Source organism: Protopterus annectens, chromosome 1.part2 (genome assembly GCF_019279795.1).
Source record: "Protopterus annectens isolate FY-2018-M chromosome 1.part2, PAN1.0, whole genome shotgun sequence".
Taxonomy (NCBI): domain Eukaryota; kingdom Metazoa; phylum Chordata; order Ceratodontiformes; family Protopteridae; genus Protopterus; species Protopterus annectens.
In genome coordinates, this window is record NC_056727.1 from 724,112,451 (window position 1) to 724,127,063 (window position 14,613).

The 14,613-nt window shown below is 41.4% G+C and overlaps 1 protein-coding gene across 2 annotated transcripts in view; it reads left to right on the plus strand.

The window, feature by feature from the left end:
- CAPN2 (calpain 2) overlaps nucleotides 1-14,613 on the plus strand; it is a 602,999-nt gene that overhangs the window by 185,125 nt on the left and 403,261 nt on the right. For both annotated transcript variants that reach the window (XM_044058713.1, XM_044058721.1), the window contains exon 2: nucleotides 4,733-4,802. In XM_044058713.1, the coding sequence (XP_043914648.1) occupies nucleotides 4,733-4,802 (70 nt within the window). The remainder of the gene's footprint in view (nucleotides 1-4,732; nucleotides 4,803-14,613) is intronic.

The window sequence follows — 14,613 nt, forward strand, 5'->3', positions numbered from 1 at the left end:
TATGGACAAAAATGGCATGCAACAACACATGTAGCATATACAGTTGAATTTACACACTCCCGTCCCCAATAACTGAGCCTCTGCTATCTGACAAAGTCTCTGTTCCACTGGCATGGAGTACACCTTTCCAGGGAAGCTGAGAATTATGGTCCTTTATAACTGAATGTATTCTTCTGTACCCATTTTTGAAACTAGAAACCACTACCCTGATTTGCCAGTCCACATGTGCTAATACTGTCTACCATGCAACACAGAAAAGGCCTCTTAACTATGATGACCCAACAACATCAAGTTGTCACAGTAAAGAAAGACATTTTGTACATTGCTGTTAGGCAGGGGACTCCAGATCTGGCTGACAGGAAACAACAGACCAGGAAGACAGCAAGTATGGCAGTCTCTGAAGGGAAAGTCCAAGCATGCCAGGAGTTTAGTTAACCCAGGCAGACCCTTAAAAAAAGTTCTGGCAAACTATCCAGTGACTCATGGGGAAGGGTTAGAAGAACACCAATTCTTAGCAAGGGTGAATAAACACTAAACCTACCTGGAAAATTGTTGGGAGGTACAAGGAACCTTCTGGGGAAATCTTGAATTTAGTGGGCATGCCATCTTTTAAGGAGGCAGTACCAGGGGCTTCTAGTGGGAATAGGTCCACTTTGAGAGACAAAGTCTATATGCCAGTTAAACAGTTTTGAGGTGGTAAGACAATAGAAATAGATGATATCCCAATGGAAATGCTGAACAAGCTAAGTGTTAGCAAAGTGTTGAAATGAATGCACTTCTTTAATGCTGTCTGCAAGTAAAATGTCCAGTGTATCCTTCCTAATTAGAAAAGACGAAAGGAAATGTAAATAGTTATCATGCCCTCTAAGATAAAACTAATATTAAATCTGCAGAACTTAACTGTAACTATTAGTGCCAGAGTCCAGATGTGTGGTAGCACTTCTTACAAGATCCCAGAGTGAGTATTATCAATGTCTTAACAGATAGCGGCAGGTGCTAAAGATCTGTATATAATTACATAGGTGTGTACTAGGCTAATGGCCCTGGAGCCTTTACAAGCCTAGCCCATAGGATTACCCTTGCATCGGGCCACCCAGCCTTAGTTCCTAGTGCCTCTGTCATGTAGAGACACTGGAGTGATCACTGGGGTGAATTTTCTATTTCCCATCCATTCATCAAGATTTCTCATGAAGAGGGCCAGTGAGGTGCTCCACTTGACATGTACGGGAAGTCTATTCCATAGCATGGGCAGTCTCTGGATTATGAACCTGTCCTTCCAGCATGTTCTGTTGATTGTGGTAATGAGGTTGAGGTCTCTGGAGCATGTGGTGTGGAGGGATTGGGATTTCTTTAGATGTAGCATTTCTAACAGAGCTGGGTCAGACATGGCTTTGTAAGTCAAGCAGAGCTTGCCTCTAAGTAGGCGATATGAGACATAGAATAGTTGGAGTTTTTTGAGTTTGTCCATATAGGACAAGTGTTTAAGGCCTAGGATCCTCTGTGTGACGTACTTTTGTGGCTCTCCAGTTGTTGCAGGTGTCTAGTGAGGTACATGTCAAATGGGGCATTGAACTCGATGATTGGCCTAATGAGAGAAGAGTAGAGGGAGGCAATGGCCTCTTTCATCCTGTATGCAAAACCCTTAGTAATGAGGTGTGCCACATAGGACTTTCTGACCACAGTGGCAACGTGGTGGTCAAAAGAGAGGTTGCTGTCAACCTGTGTTCCCAGATCTCTTATAATGCCTTCTGTGTTCAGTGGACTACCATCAATGTGGTAATTCAAGGGAACTGGGTTTTTCCCAAAGGGCATGAAGACACATTTTTTGGCATTGAGCTTAAGGCCATGGTTCTAACACCAGTCATTGGTCTCATTGTGGCCTTTCTGTAGGATGTCAACATCACTTGGGGAGTTAATAATAGCTCCCAATTTGCAATCATCTGTGAACTTTGTCAGCCAGAGTCCCTTCGTGTTGGCCTGGAATTCAGAGAAGTAGATACCAAACAGGAGAGGACCCAGGACCGAATCCTGTGGGACTCCACTCATGACTGGTCAGCAGTCTGACTTGGAGTCAGCTACTTTCACACTCTGGGTTCTATCTGTGAGCCAGTTTGCAACCCACCTAGTGATATAGGGGTTGGTGCCTAGCTTAGTAAGTTTTTCTGTGATTCCTGAGTGGGGAATGGTATTAAAGGCCTTGGCCAGATCAAGGTAGGTTATGAACCACCTTACCTTCATCCACAGCTCTGGTGACTAACTCAAAAAGAAGTTGATCAAGTTGAGCAGGCATGACCTACCCTTCACAAAACCAAATTGTGTAGTATCCAGAGTTTGGAGATTCCCTATATCCTTGTTTATTAGGTCCATGATGATGCATTCCATAGCTTTGCAGATCAGACTCATCAGGCTAATGGGGCGATAGTTCCCGGGGTCTATAGTCGCTCCTCCTTTGTGGAGGGGGATAACTGCAGCAGTGCGCCATTTGGTAGGGACAAAGCCTGAGGTGAAGCTGTGATTGAACAGGGCACACAGGTGAGGTGCCAGTTCACTCTGTAGTTCATGTAGAACACAGCCAGGGATACTGTCAGGTCCCATAGAAGCTGTATTCTTGGCCTTGGACAGTGCTGTTTTAACCTGTGCAGCAGTAATACTGGGTGCCTGGCAATCTACTGGTATTGTGATTGGTCCTTTGGGTGGGGGGGGAGTAAAGTTAGCACTGAATCTGTCCGCCAGTATATTTGCAATATCTGTTGGCTCAGTATAGGAGGTACTATTGTGCAGAAGCTCAGAGCAAATCTGGGTATTGTCACAGAGATTCATTACATAACTATAGAAGTCCTTGTGGTTGTCTTTACTATCTGTTGCAATTTCACTATTGAACTCATTGATATAAACATGTCAGGCAAAAAAAAAAAAAAACTCTGGATATTCTTTCTAGGTGTGACTACTCATTCCTACAAGTCTTCTTGGTAAAGTAGTTATGAACTCAGATCTGTGAAGTTAAGCTCTGATAATGCAAACAACTTGGCTTTTTCTTATTCAGCAACTATAGCCCCAAGGTATTCATCTTCAGCACAAAATTGTTAGCAAGTAAAAAATAAGGAAGTTTTCACACACACACACACACACACACACACACACACACACACACACACACACACACACACACACACATTTAAAGACATAGTCACCAGTAGGAAACATCATTTACCAGACAGTTTTCTTTGCCTTAAAGCTGTTCTCTTTCTTTTGCTTTTTAAACCTGTTATTATCTATGTATTGTAGATTTGGCATCTGTTATTTTAGTTGTATTTATTTATTTTTGTAATCTGTACTGTTCAGCACAGAGGTAAAATCTTTCTGTGTAATTCTGCAGAAAAATAATTAAAATGTTAGACCTCGTGACCCATGTGTACTGTATACTGTACATCTACAGCTTACTTGAAGTTTATTAAAAATGTTTGAAATAGCAGAATATTAACTGAAATGCTTACCGATTCTCTGGTTTAAGATAAATGTTGCATAAATAAATACTAAATGTATGAGATGTAAAGAAATAGTATTTTTTCTAGTCAAAGGTGGATTCACTGTAGGTGAATTCATGTGTCATTGTATTAAAAATGTTGTTTGCCATCAAAAATAATAGTTTTTTTTTGAGTGAAGATCACTGCAGTTCCGAAAACTGTACCCATGTCCAATATCATTTTTTTTTGGAGTTTGATATAAAATATGTGTAGATGTAGAGGTTGTAGCCCCTAGTATAGGAGATGTGGTGGCCACTATTCCACACTTCAGATGTCACTACATGAATTGTTAGATATTTAAATAAAACATTTTATTGAAGGATTAGCTTTAACATATTTATGTTTGATAACCGTCTTCAGCCATTCACCTGACATGCTTATAACAATGAGTTCAAGAGTGAAATAAGGACCCAATCCCAAAAGACTTGCTGTCAGTGTAAGTGATTTACTTCAATGTAATCCTGCTATGTAGACAGGCCTTAGACTGGGGTAAGTTACTTACAGAAAGGGGAAGTCTTTGGAGTCTGGTCCCAGTCTAAGCCTACTTTATAGATAGGCCTTACACCAGAGTAAGCTGCTTAGACCAAGAGCAATTCTTTTGGAATCAGGTCCAGTGTCTATAATCATGTAAAAAACAATTTACAGGCATACCTATATATGGTCCCAAAACATGTAACCTCATATGACCTATAGAAGGAGGCAATCCTGCAGGTGATGAGAAGAGCACTCTCTGCTACCATCAAAGACTTGAAGCAATACGAATTTCATTCATTTAAATCATACCCTGACTTAGGGATGGGGTCCATTTCTGTCACAGTATTAGAAACCCAAAACTTAAGAAATGAAAAAGTGACATGCTGATCGATGATTTTCTGCCTTTCAAGACCATGAGTTTGTCTACTGTGCTTGCTCTGATAATAATAATAATAATAATAATCTGTTTATGTTATGTTTCGTACCTCTATCAAGTACTTCTATAGCTCAATGAATGTATATATTACTTATCTGAACAATATGAAAGCCTTATTATGTGTTTCATACATCTATGAAAATAATTTGTAGGTAAAAGTGAACAGTTCTATTCTGAATGATGTGATCATCTTTAAAGTCACATAAATGAGATGTGGACATAAAGTTTGCTCTAATACTGTAGAAAAAGATTCATTGGTGTTTTGTATATATAAAGATTCCATCTTATTTAATTTCAGGAGATAGTCTCTGACCCACAATTTATTATTGGAGGAGCAACACGTACAGATATCTGCCAGGGTGCACTGGGTAAGTTACCAGTACATTTCTATAAAAACAAGGCAGTATTCATCTGCAATGTGATAAAGACGGAACCTATTCACTAATAGTAACAGACTCATTGACTATATATTGGAAATCATCTGGGATATGTGCTCCCAAAACTGAATGTCGTGATTTCTCATTGCTTATTATACATGCTTAAAAGAAAAAGGAATTTTCACTTTAATATAGCTGAACTTATTTAAGGGATGAGAAAATATGTCACAGAGATCCAAGGCACCTCACTTACAGGCATTGTATTGAATCAGAAACATTTTTTCCTATTACTGAACATGCTTACAAAAGCAGGCCTTGGAATTAGAAAAGGAAATTGCTAACAGTGCTATGTGGGGAATGCCACAGTTCTAAGTAGTGAAAAGCAATGTCTATGATTCAGAGACATGATAAAGACCCATGGAGCAACAGTTCAGTACCAGTTGGTTATCACATCTCCAAATCAAACATAGTGTTGTTGGAGGTATTTGTGTTAGTGTTCTTGCTAACAACCCCTTGTTGCTTATGCACCTGCAAACACAAATAAACCAACACACACACAGCTATCCAGATAGCTGCAACCATGCCTCTATATGCGAGCGCGCGCACACACGGCTTTGCAGTATTTACCCTTTGAGTTGCTGTATGGGCATAGGGTGAAGGGACCTCTAGATTTAATTCATGATGAGTGGGAATGTGAGTGTGAATCTCAAAAGGTGTCTGTTGTGGTATATGTCCTAAACCATAGGACAAGAATCAGGGAACTCATGAGCTTGGCCCAGGAGAACCTGGCAGAAGCCCAACAGCAGAAGAAGGTATGGTATGACAGGAATGCTTGAGCTAGAAAGTATGCTGTAGGGCAGCAGGTAATGGTTCTCATTCCTCAGACACAGCAAGCTGCAAGCAGCCTGGGAGGGACCCTATAAGGTGGTAAGCAAGGTAAGTGATGTTAACTACCTGGTAGAACTGCTAGGCAATAGGCAGGAGCACACATTGTACCATGTTAACATGATGAAACTTTACAACTTTACAGCCCTTGTGCTGAGTATTTGTAGTGGATTGCAGGAGGAGTCTGAGGAAGATCTAGTGACTGATCTCAGTGAGGCTCGGACTGACACCTCAGTGGAAGGGGTAGCAATTTCCCAGCAGCTATCTCCTACCAGGTTTGAGAAATCCGAGCAGTGTTACAGGAGTTTGGGGACATGTTCTCTGGGAAACCAGGGTGCACCCACCTGGTGCAGCACCAGGTGGATACAGGACCCCAAAGAACTATTAGGCAGGCCCCTCATAGGGTGCCTGAGAGAGTCAAACAGACTCTGAGGGAGGAGATACAGGAGATGTTGGAACAAGGGGTAATTCAAGAGTCCAACAGCCCCTGGGCCTCCCCAGTGGTGCTGGTGCCAAAGAAGGATGGCAGCACCAGGTTCTGTGTGGACTACAGGAAATTAAGTAGTCACACAGAGTCAGATGCTTATCCCATGCCTAGGACAGATGAAGCCCTAGAGCAGCTGAGTGGGGCTAAGTATCTTACCAAGGGTTACTATCAGGTGCCCTTGACTCCCACTGCTAGAGAGAGGTCAGCCTTTGTGACTCTCTTTGGCTTGTATAAGTTCACAAAGATGCCATTTGGGATGAAAAATGTGCCAGCAACTTTCCAGGGGCTGGTAGATCATATCCTAGCAGGAGCAGGAGGGGTTGCCCTTGCTTACTTAGATGATATTGCCATCTACAGCCATTCCTGGCAAGAGCACATTCAACATGTCAGGGAGGTGCTGGGCAGACTACAGAGGGCAGGGTTAACCATTAAGCTGAGCAAATGTCAGGTGGGTATTGCAGAGGTCTCCTACCTGGGACATAGAGTGGGGAGTGGTATGATCAGGCCAGAACCTGCCAAAGTGGAAGCCATTCAGGCATGGCCTGTACCTGTTATGAAAAAGCAGTTGAGGGCATTCTTAGGGACAGCAGGGTACTACAGAAAGTTAATCGCTAGTTATAGTACCATAGCTGCTCCCCTCACATACCTGACAAGGAAAAACAGACCAGATAAGGTAGTGTGGATCCCAGCATGTGAGCAGGCATTCCAGAAGCTCAAGGAAGCTTTGGGAGGACCCCCTGTGTTAGCCAGTCCAGATTACAGCAAAGAATTTGATGTGCAGGTGGAGGCTTCAAACCATGGTGTGGGGGGTGTACTTAGCCATATTTCTTCAGAGGATGAAAAGCACCCAGTGGTTTATCTCAGTCATAGGCTTCAACCCAGTGAGGAATGCTGTGCAGCTGTAGAAAAGGAATGTCTAGCCATAGTGTGGGCATTGCAGAAACTTCAGCCTTATCTGTATGGAAGAAAATTCACTGTAGTTACAGATCACAATCCCCTAACATGGTTACACTGAGCCAGCCAGCAAAATGCTAAGTTGGTAAGATGGAACCTAAAGTTGCAAGCGTATGATATCTCAGTGCAGAACCACAGTGGGATTAGCAATGCCAATGCAGATGGGCTCTCAAGACAGGGAATGGGGTAAGGTAAACTCAGATAGACCTAACCCTCTCAAGCAACATTTCTCAAGGGTCACTTGAAAAACTAGCTTAAGTTCTCTGAGGGGGAAGATATGTGAAAATATGTGAAGGCTGCCAGCCTAGCTAGCTAGAATTTTGTAGATAATTCTATGTCATAGTAAATATGAATATAATCTACAGGTTTGTCTTCTTATATCTAAGAAAACTGTGGTAAATGTTAAACTTCAAAAATGTAACCACAGTGCACTCTGCTGGAAGAAAGCTGATAAGTCAAGTGTTGTATGACTGTTTGATCTCAAAGCTCGGAGACACAATGTCTGGACTGAGGAATTCCTTCTATGGTTTTGAGACCAGAGTTACTTGCTAGATTTTACATATATAATGTATTTTATTGCTGTAATTTCCTGGCCAGCTGCAAGATCAAAGAAATGTTGAAAATCTGAGTTTCTGTTAGCCTGGGAACCACAGAAGAATGATGTAATCTAAAATGAGTCAGCACTGTTGTATTATTTTTTTAAGACTTTCTCAGAGAGAGAGAATCAGAGAGCATTTTGGATTTTGTCTGAAGAACATACACTCAAAAGTGTATGTCTTTGCTCTATATGTAAGTTTATTTAGAACTGTGATTGCTCTGAGACTTAGATAGGAATTTAGTCAGATTTAGTCTAGCTGTTTTCTATATTTATGTCAGACTATTCTACAGTGTTATTTTAAGCATTTTCCTGTTATTTCTGAACTCTTAACTTGCACTTTGTTGAATTGAGGAGATTTGTCTTGTGTTTTTATTATTTAGTAGAAAATATTTTAAACCTTTCAACTGTGGCTGTTTTGTGTACAGATTTGTGTACAGATAATTTAAGCTGTAGAGTACTTGCATGTATTTCGTGATACTGTACAAAGCCACTCCAATAAGCCTTGCTGTTCATCCACTTACTATTTGGATAATGATATTGCACAGTATAAATTGGACATCCTTTGGTAAGGGCCTTTTTAGTAGCTGATAAGAGTAGTTGGTGGCAGTTATAGCCTGACAGGAGGGGCCATAGCTGGAGAACCTGCGCCAGCCCTCCCCAGGAGTGTCTGTGTATTTGTATATAAACCAAATCTCAAAGTGTGTGTGTGTCAGCTAGTTGGGCAGGGACATGAAGCACTGGTTTAACAGAGAGGGCACTGGAGGTTTTGGCTTGACTACTCGGCTGAGATCTGTACCCTATAGCTGTGCCAGTGGGGAGTCTTATTGGGGATCTGGAGAGAAAGGTAGAAACCAGCCCTAGACTGACTGTGATCTCTGCATGCTCTTAAGGGAAATTTTACTTTTTATTGTGAGTGTATTTGTTGTACTTCTCAATGTGGACATCCCTCACTGGTGTTAGTGGTGAGGATTGAGGCTCTTTGATTACTGGGCCAGTACACGGCATCACACTAGGTAGCCACAAGCAATACTTTATCATTCCCTCTTTATATAAAGAAAATGCATAGAAGAGTAATTAAGGTGGAGAGAGCCAACAAAATACACATATACTTGTAATCTGAAACTAAGTGCACAAATTTAACCAAATAAAAATTCATGTTCTGTGAAAACCACTTCAGGACTCTCTCAGATGTAACCCCACAAATCTATCCCATGACAGCATTCCAGCTTGCTTTTTTCCACAGTAAATTCTCACAAAGCAGTATTTCATTAACATGTTCTTGCAACTGTGAAATTCCTTACTAGTTCTGATTTAGCTGGTACTTTACAAATGCTTTTAAACTCCTCCTACTGTACCTATAGTAATGTCTGACAAGCTTCAGATAAAACATCTGTTTTGTCTTACTACCAAAAAACAATTATAGTATTATGTTATTTCATATGTAACATGCATAACGAAATATCTGTTTCTGTTTTTTTTTTTTGCCATTTCCAAACACACCTTTAAAACGGTAATAATCTTCCCCTATTTCACCTAGCCCATCCCAGACCATTCTTCACTGTATACTGGAAATACCTGTTTTTAAAACAAATTAGATGCCCAAAGGATTGTGTCTCATGGAAACAGACCTACAGTTCATATAAATCAGGATTAACTATTCATTCTGATGGATAATGCTGCTACGGCAAAGCTTATGAAGTAAGAAAGAATGCTGGGTGTAGAGTTACTGGTGCATACCAGAAACATTAACCTTGCTTTTATTTAGCATTATAAAAGGGAAATGCATCATTTGTAGGCCTTAAAATCAGATTACACAATTGTCATGCATTTTTGAATGGACGGGAAAAATAGTAATACATTTTTATTTAGCTGAGGAGATTGATGCATCGCAATATATGTTTTTACTGGTATATAATGACCAGCAGAAAAGAGGAGTGAATGAATGTAGGAAAATCATAGATAAACTTTATAATCAATAGCACTTGGTCTCTGATCAGACCACTGAAGTAATGATTTAATTATGCAGTAAGACTAGATGTTTGGCGTCCCACACATTAGTATGCAATTGGTTCTAGTTGCTTCCCTGTGCCACGTGATTCACAACCATCTTCTTTGCTCAGATTTCCCATGTGAGCAGAAGTTCTTGTAGTAGCATTTGTTTTACTAATACAAAGCTAAGGCCTTCTACTCTTCATCAGGTCATAAAATATGTGATATACAGCCTATCTCGTAGCACTGGTGAGTCTCACACACTGATCTATTTATTATCTGACTATATGCAGTGGGGTGTCATACCACATGGTGGTGGTATGAAAGAAGAGTGAAAGCTATTGGGTCTAATCTGTGGGAGCATGAGGCTTCTACCTTTACCGTCAAAGATAAGCGAAGCATTAAATGTAATAATAGTGGTAGAAATTTATGCTGTGCTTCAACAAGGTCAAGGTAGAAACCTTGTAATGAGTTGCCCACTAAATGCTGTACTTCATTGATATTCTAAGGCCACTGAGTCTTATGACCATTCATGCCTTGCCAGTACCTCCCTCAAACTGTGCCTCATTTTTCCAGGAAGGAGGTGCCAGTCAATCCTGGTGTACTTTTATATATACAATTCATTCATGTATGTAAATTTTAAAGAAAGATTGCAAATTGCTCTGTGCAACATGCCAGGGAACTTTATTCCAGAGATTTGGGAGGCACTGGGTAATAAACCTTTCTCTCCACCATGTTTTATTTATCTATTAGTGTAGATTTAGGACCTTTGTTCTAGTATTAGTGAAGATATTGTACTTGCAGTGAGACAGGATATCCCTGACAATTGGGTCTGTAATCTAGCAATAAATAAGACAAAGGTCTCCTCTCAAAAGTCTGTAAGACACTGAATGAAGACATATCTTGTTAGACTTTGATAATATTGCTTTGGCAATTATCTGGGCTAAATAAAGTAATTTCCTGACAGTCATTGTCACATAATGGTCAAAAGAAAGTGAGCAGTCAATCTAAGTACTTAGGTCCCTGACTACATTTTCATTTTGTAGTAGTATTTTGTGTATATAGTGTAGTGAGGGGAGGAGCTGTCTACCAAAAGTGATGATACTACACTTTTTAGCATCTAGTTTGAGCCCAATTTTAGTACACTAAGGGTTTACTAGGAAGAGCTCATTCATGGGGGTCTGGGTATCATAGTGCGACTTAAAAAACAACACCCAGTTTACAGTCTTCTACAGACTTTGTTAGCCAGAGATGTTGGCTCTTTGCTTGGATATCTGAAAAGTAATTATCAAAAAGGAAAGGTCCCAACACTGAGTCCTGAGGGACACCACTGTTCACATTCATACTTTCCGATGAGGAACCTGCAACTCACACTCTGTGGGGGTCCGGTTTGTCTTCCAGCCAATTTTCTATCCATCTTACCACATATGGGTTAATGTTTAAATTATTTCGCTTTTATATGATGCCAGCATTGGAGAGTGGTGTCAAAGGTCTTGGCTAGGTCAAGATATGCCACACGCACTACATGGCCACTAGCTACAACTTACATAACCCTTTTGAAGTAGTTCACCAGAATAAATAGCCTGATTCTACCCATTATAAAGTCAAAATGTTGGGGGTCAAGTCTAGCAAGACTATTGATATCACAGTTTCGGAGTCACACATTTCATGCCTTTGTAGATCAGGCTTGTTTGGCTGATCTGTAATTACCCAGGTTGATTATAAGGCCACCCTTGGTGGGGGGGGGGGGCAAAACCACTATGTTGCTCCACTCAGAGACAAAACCAGTAGCTAAACTTGTTTTACACAGCTTAAGGTGTGCATTTGCAAGGGCATGTTCAACACTATTGCTTAAGCAACAGGTATTTTAACCTTTAGAGATAATTGAGGAACTAAGGAATTCAGGTATATAAGGGATCTGAACAGAACACCTGGGGTGAAGTTGACTACATTTTTTGCAAGGATATTTACAGAGTTTATTGGGTCAGAATAGGAAAGGTTATTATGAATAAGTTACAGGTGATACAGATTTTAGTTTTCTAACATAGCTAAAGAAGAATTGCTAATTAATTTTGGCTTCAGAGAGTAGCCTAATTTCATGGGCTCCTTAGGCTCTTTTGGTGGGATGACATGATCGACAAACCATAATGCTTTGCCAGAGATGGCCTGCACCTGTCACCCCTGGGATTTCGGATACTGGCTAAGGCTCTAGTCCCCCCCCCCATATTGCCTTTTTTAGGCAAGGTTCAAATGACAAATTCACCACCGTAACATGTACAAGCAAGAAGAATCTGAGGGTATTGCTACTCAATGCTAGAAGTCTAAACCTGAAAATGCACTCACTCAAGGCACTCCTTAAAATGGAGAACATTGACATCTGTGCAGTGACAGAGACCTGGTTCAAGGCTCCAGAGAATACCCTTGCATTACCAGGCTATAATTCATACCACACCTTTCGGCCACCTAACCTGGACCGAAACACTAAAGGCGGAGGCGTGTCCATATTCATTAAGGATATCCACACCTCCAGGCTGGTTGCTCAGCATAATGCATCCGAGATTATCCAAGTGCAACTAACTCTGGGCAAGACCACAATCCAAATTGTAGCTTGCTACAGATCCCCTACCATACCCCAGGATTCCCACTCCTCATTTCTTGATACACTGGAAAATATTAGGTTACAACCTAACACCCTAATAACGGGCGATTTCAACTACCCTACCATTAACTGGGAAAACTACTCATGTACCAACTCTTCTCTCAACGTTTTCTGGAATTCATAAATTCCAATGCCTTGGATCAACTTTTCCACACCCCAACCAGGGACAGTAATATCCTAGACCTGGTTATTACCAACATGGGCAACCGGTGCTCCACACCAGAGGTCAATATCTCGTTAGTGAGATCCAGCCACAAGCTAATCACCCTAGACATTCACACACACACCTCCCACCCCTCATTAGGGAAACCACAGTAAAAAAATTTCTCCAAAGCCAACTTCATGCTTCTTAAGACAGAAGTGGCAAACTTCACAACATCCATGCTGATGGACAACAGAGGTATGACTGCTGAATCCTACACGAATGAACTTTATAAGCACTTACACAAGTGCATGGATCGTGCAATCCCTAACAGAACCAAGATGCTATCCTCCAAAAAATGGAAGCCAATTTGATGGTCCCCTGCCATAAACAAACTCTACAACAGAAGAAAGAAACTGTTGCAAAAAAGAGTAAAATGCCATGATTGGAGAAACTCCCTGGTCAGCTTCAGTAAGAAGCTGAGATCCCTCATAAAATCGTCCAACGCTAGTTATAAAAACAAAATCACCACTGACTCTAAAAACAACCACAAAACATTCTATAGCTATGTCAAGAATCTCAATGGCAACACTCAGATCTGCTCTGAGTTACAGCACAATGGCATTAAATATACAGAACCAACTGATATTGCCAACATCCTGGCAAATAGGTTCAGTGCTAACTTTACCCCCCTGTCATCCCCTAAAGGGCCCATCTCTATACCAGAAGAATGCAAAGTTCCTGTAATCATGGCTGCACAGGTAAAAAACACACTCTCCAAAGCCAAGAACACAGCATCCATGGGACCTGACAACATCCCAGGCTGTTCTACATAAACTACAGAACGAACTGGCACCCCACCTAAGTACCATGTTCCATCATAGCCTCACCTCAAGCTATGTACCCACTGAATGGCACGCAGTGACTGTTATCCCACTCCACAAAGGGGTAGCCACCATGGACCCCGGAAACCGCTGCCCCATTGGCCTGATGAGCCTGGTCTGCAAGGCTATGGAACGTATCATCATGGAACTTATAAACAATGACATTGGTAATCTCCAAACTCAGGACTCCACCCAGTTCGGGTTTGTAAAAGGCAGATCATGTCTCCTAAACCTGATAGACTTCTTTGAAGCAGTCACCAAAGCCATAGATGAGGGTAAGGTGGTTCACACAGCCTATCTAGATCTTGCCAAGGCTTTCGACACCATCCCCCACTCTGGAGTTATAGATAAACTCACTAAACTAGGTATAAGTCCCTATGTCACAAGATGGGTTGCCAACTGGTTCACTGACAGAACCCACACTGTGAAAGTAGCAGACTCCAAATCCTACTTCAGACCAGTGACAAGTGGAGTACCACAGGGTTCAGTCCTGGGTCCTCTCCTGTTTGGTATCTACTTCTCTGAAGTACAGGCTAACCCAGAAGGTCTTTGGCTAATGAAGTTCACAGATGACTGCAAACTAGGAGCCATAATCAAAACTCGAAAAGATGTAGACATCCTACAAAAGGACCTCGCTGAGACAGATGCCTGGTGTCAAAGCCATGGCCTCAAACTCAATGCCAAAAAGTGCATTGTCATCCCTTTTGGTAAAAACTCTGTACCCATGAACTACCACATAGGTGGTAGTCTACTTAACACCGAAAGTGTGATAAGAGACCTTGGGACACAGGTGGACAGTAGTCTCTTCTTTGATAATCACATCGCCACAGTAGTCAGAAAATCCTTCTATGTGGCACACCTCATCACAAAAGGTTTCTCATCCAGGAAAAAAGAGGTCACTGTTGCCCTCTACTCATCACTCATTAGACCCATTATAGAGTACAATGCCCCTTTTAGTATGTACCTCACAAGACATCTACAACAACTGGAATGGCCGCAGAAGTACCTCACAAAGAGGATTACCATCCTCAAACAGATGCCCTACGCAGTCCGTCTCAAAAAACTGCAGCTTTACTCCGTCACATATCACCTACTCAGAGGGGATCTCTGCCTAACACACAAAGCTATGTCAAACCCAGAGCTTTTGGACATGCTCCACTTAAAGAAATCCCAATCCCTACGAGCTACACACTCTAGGGACCTA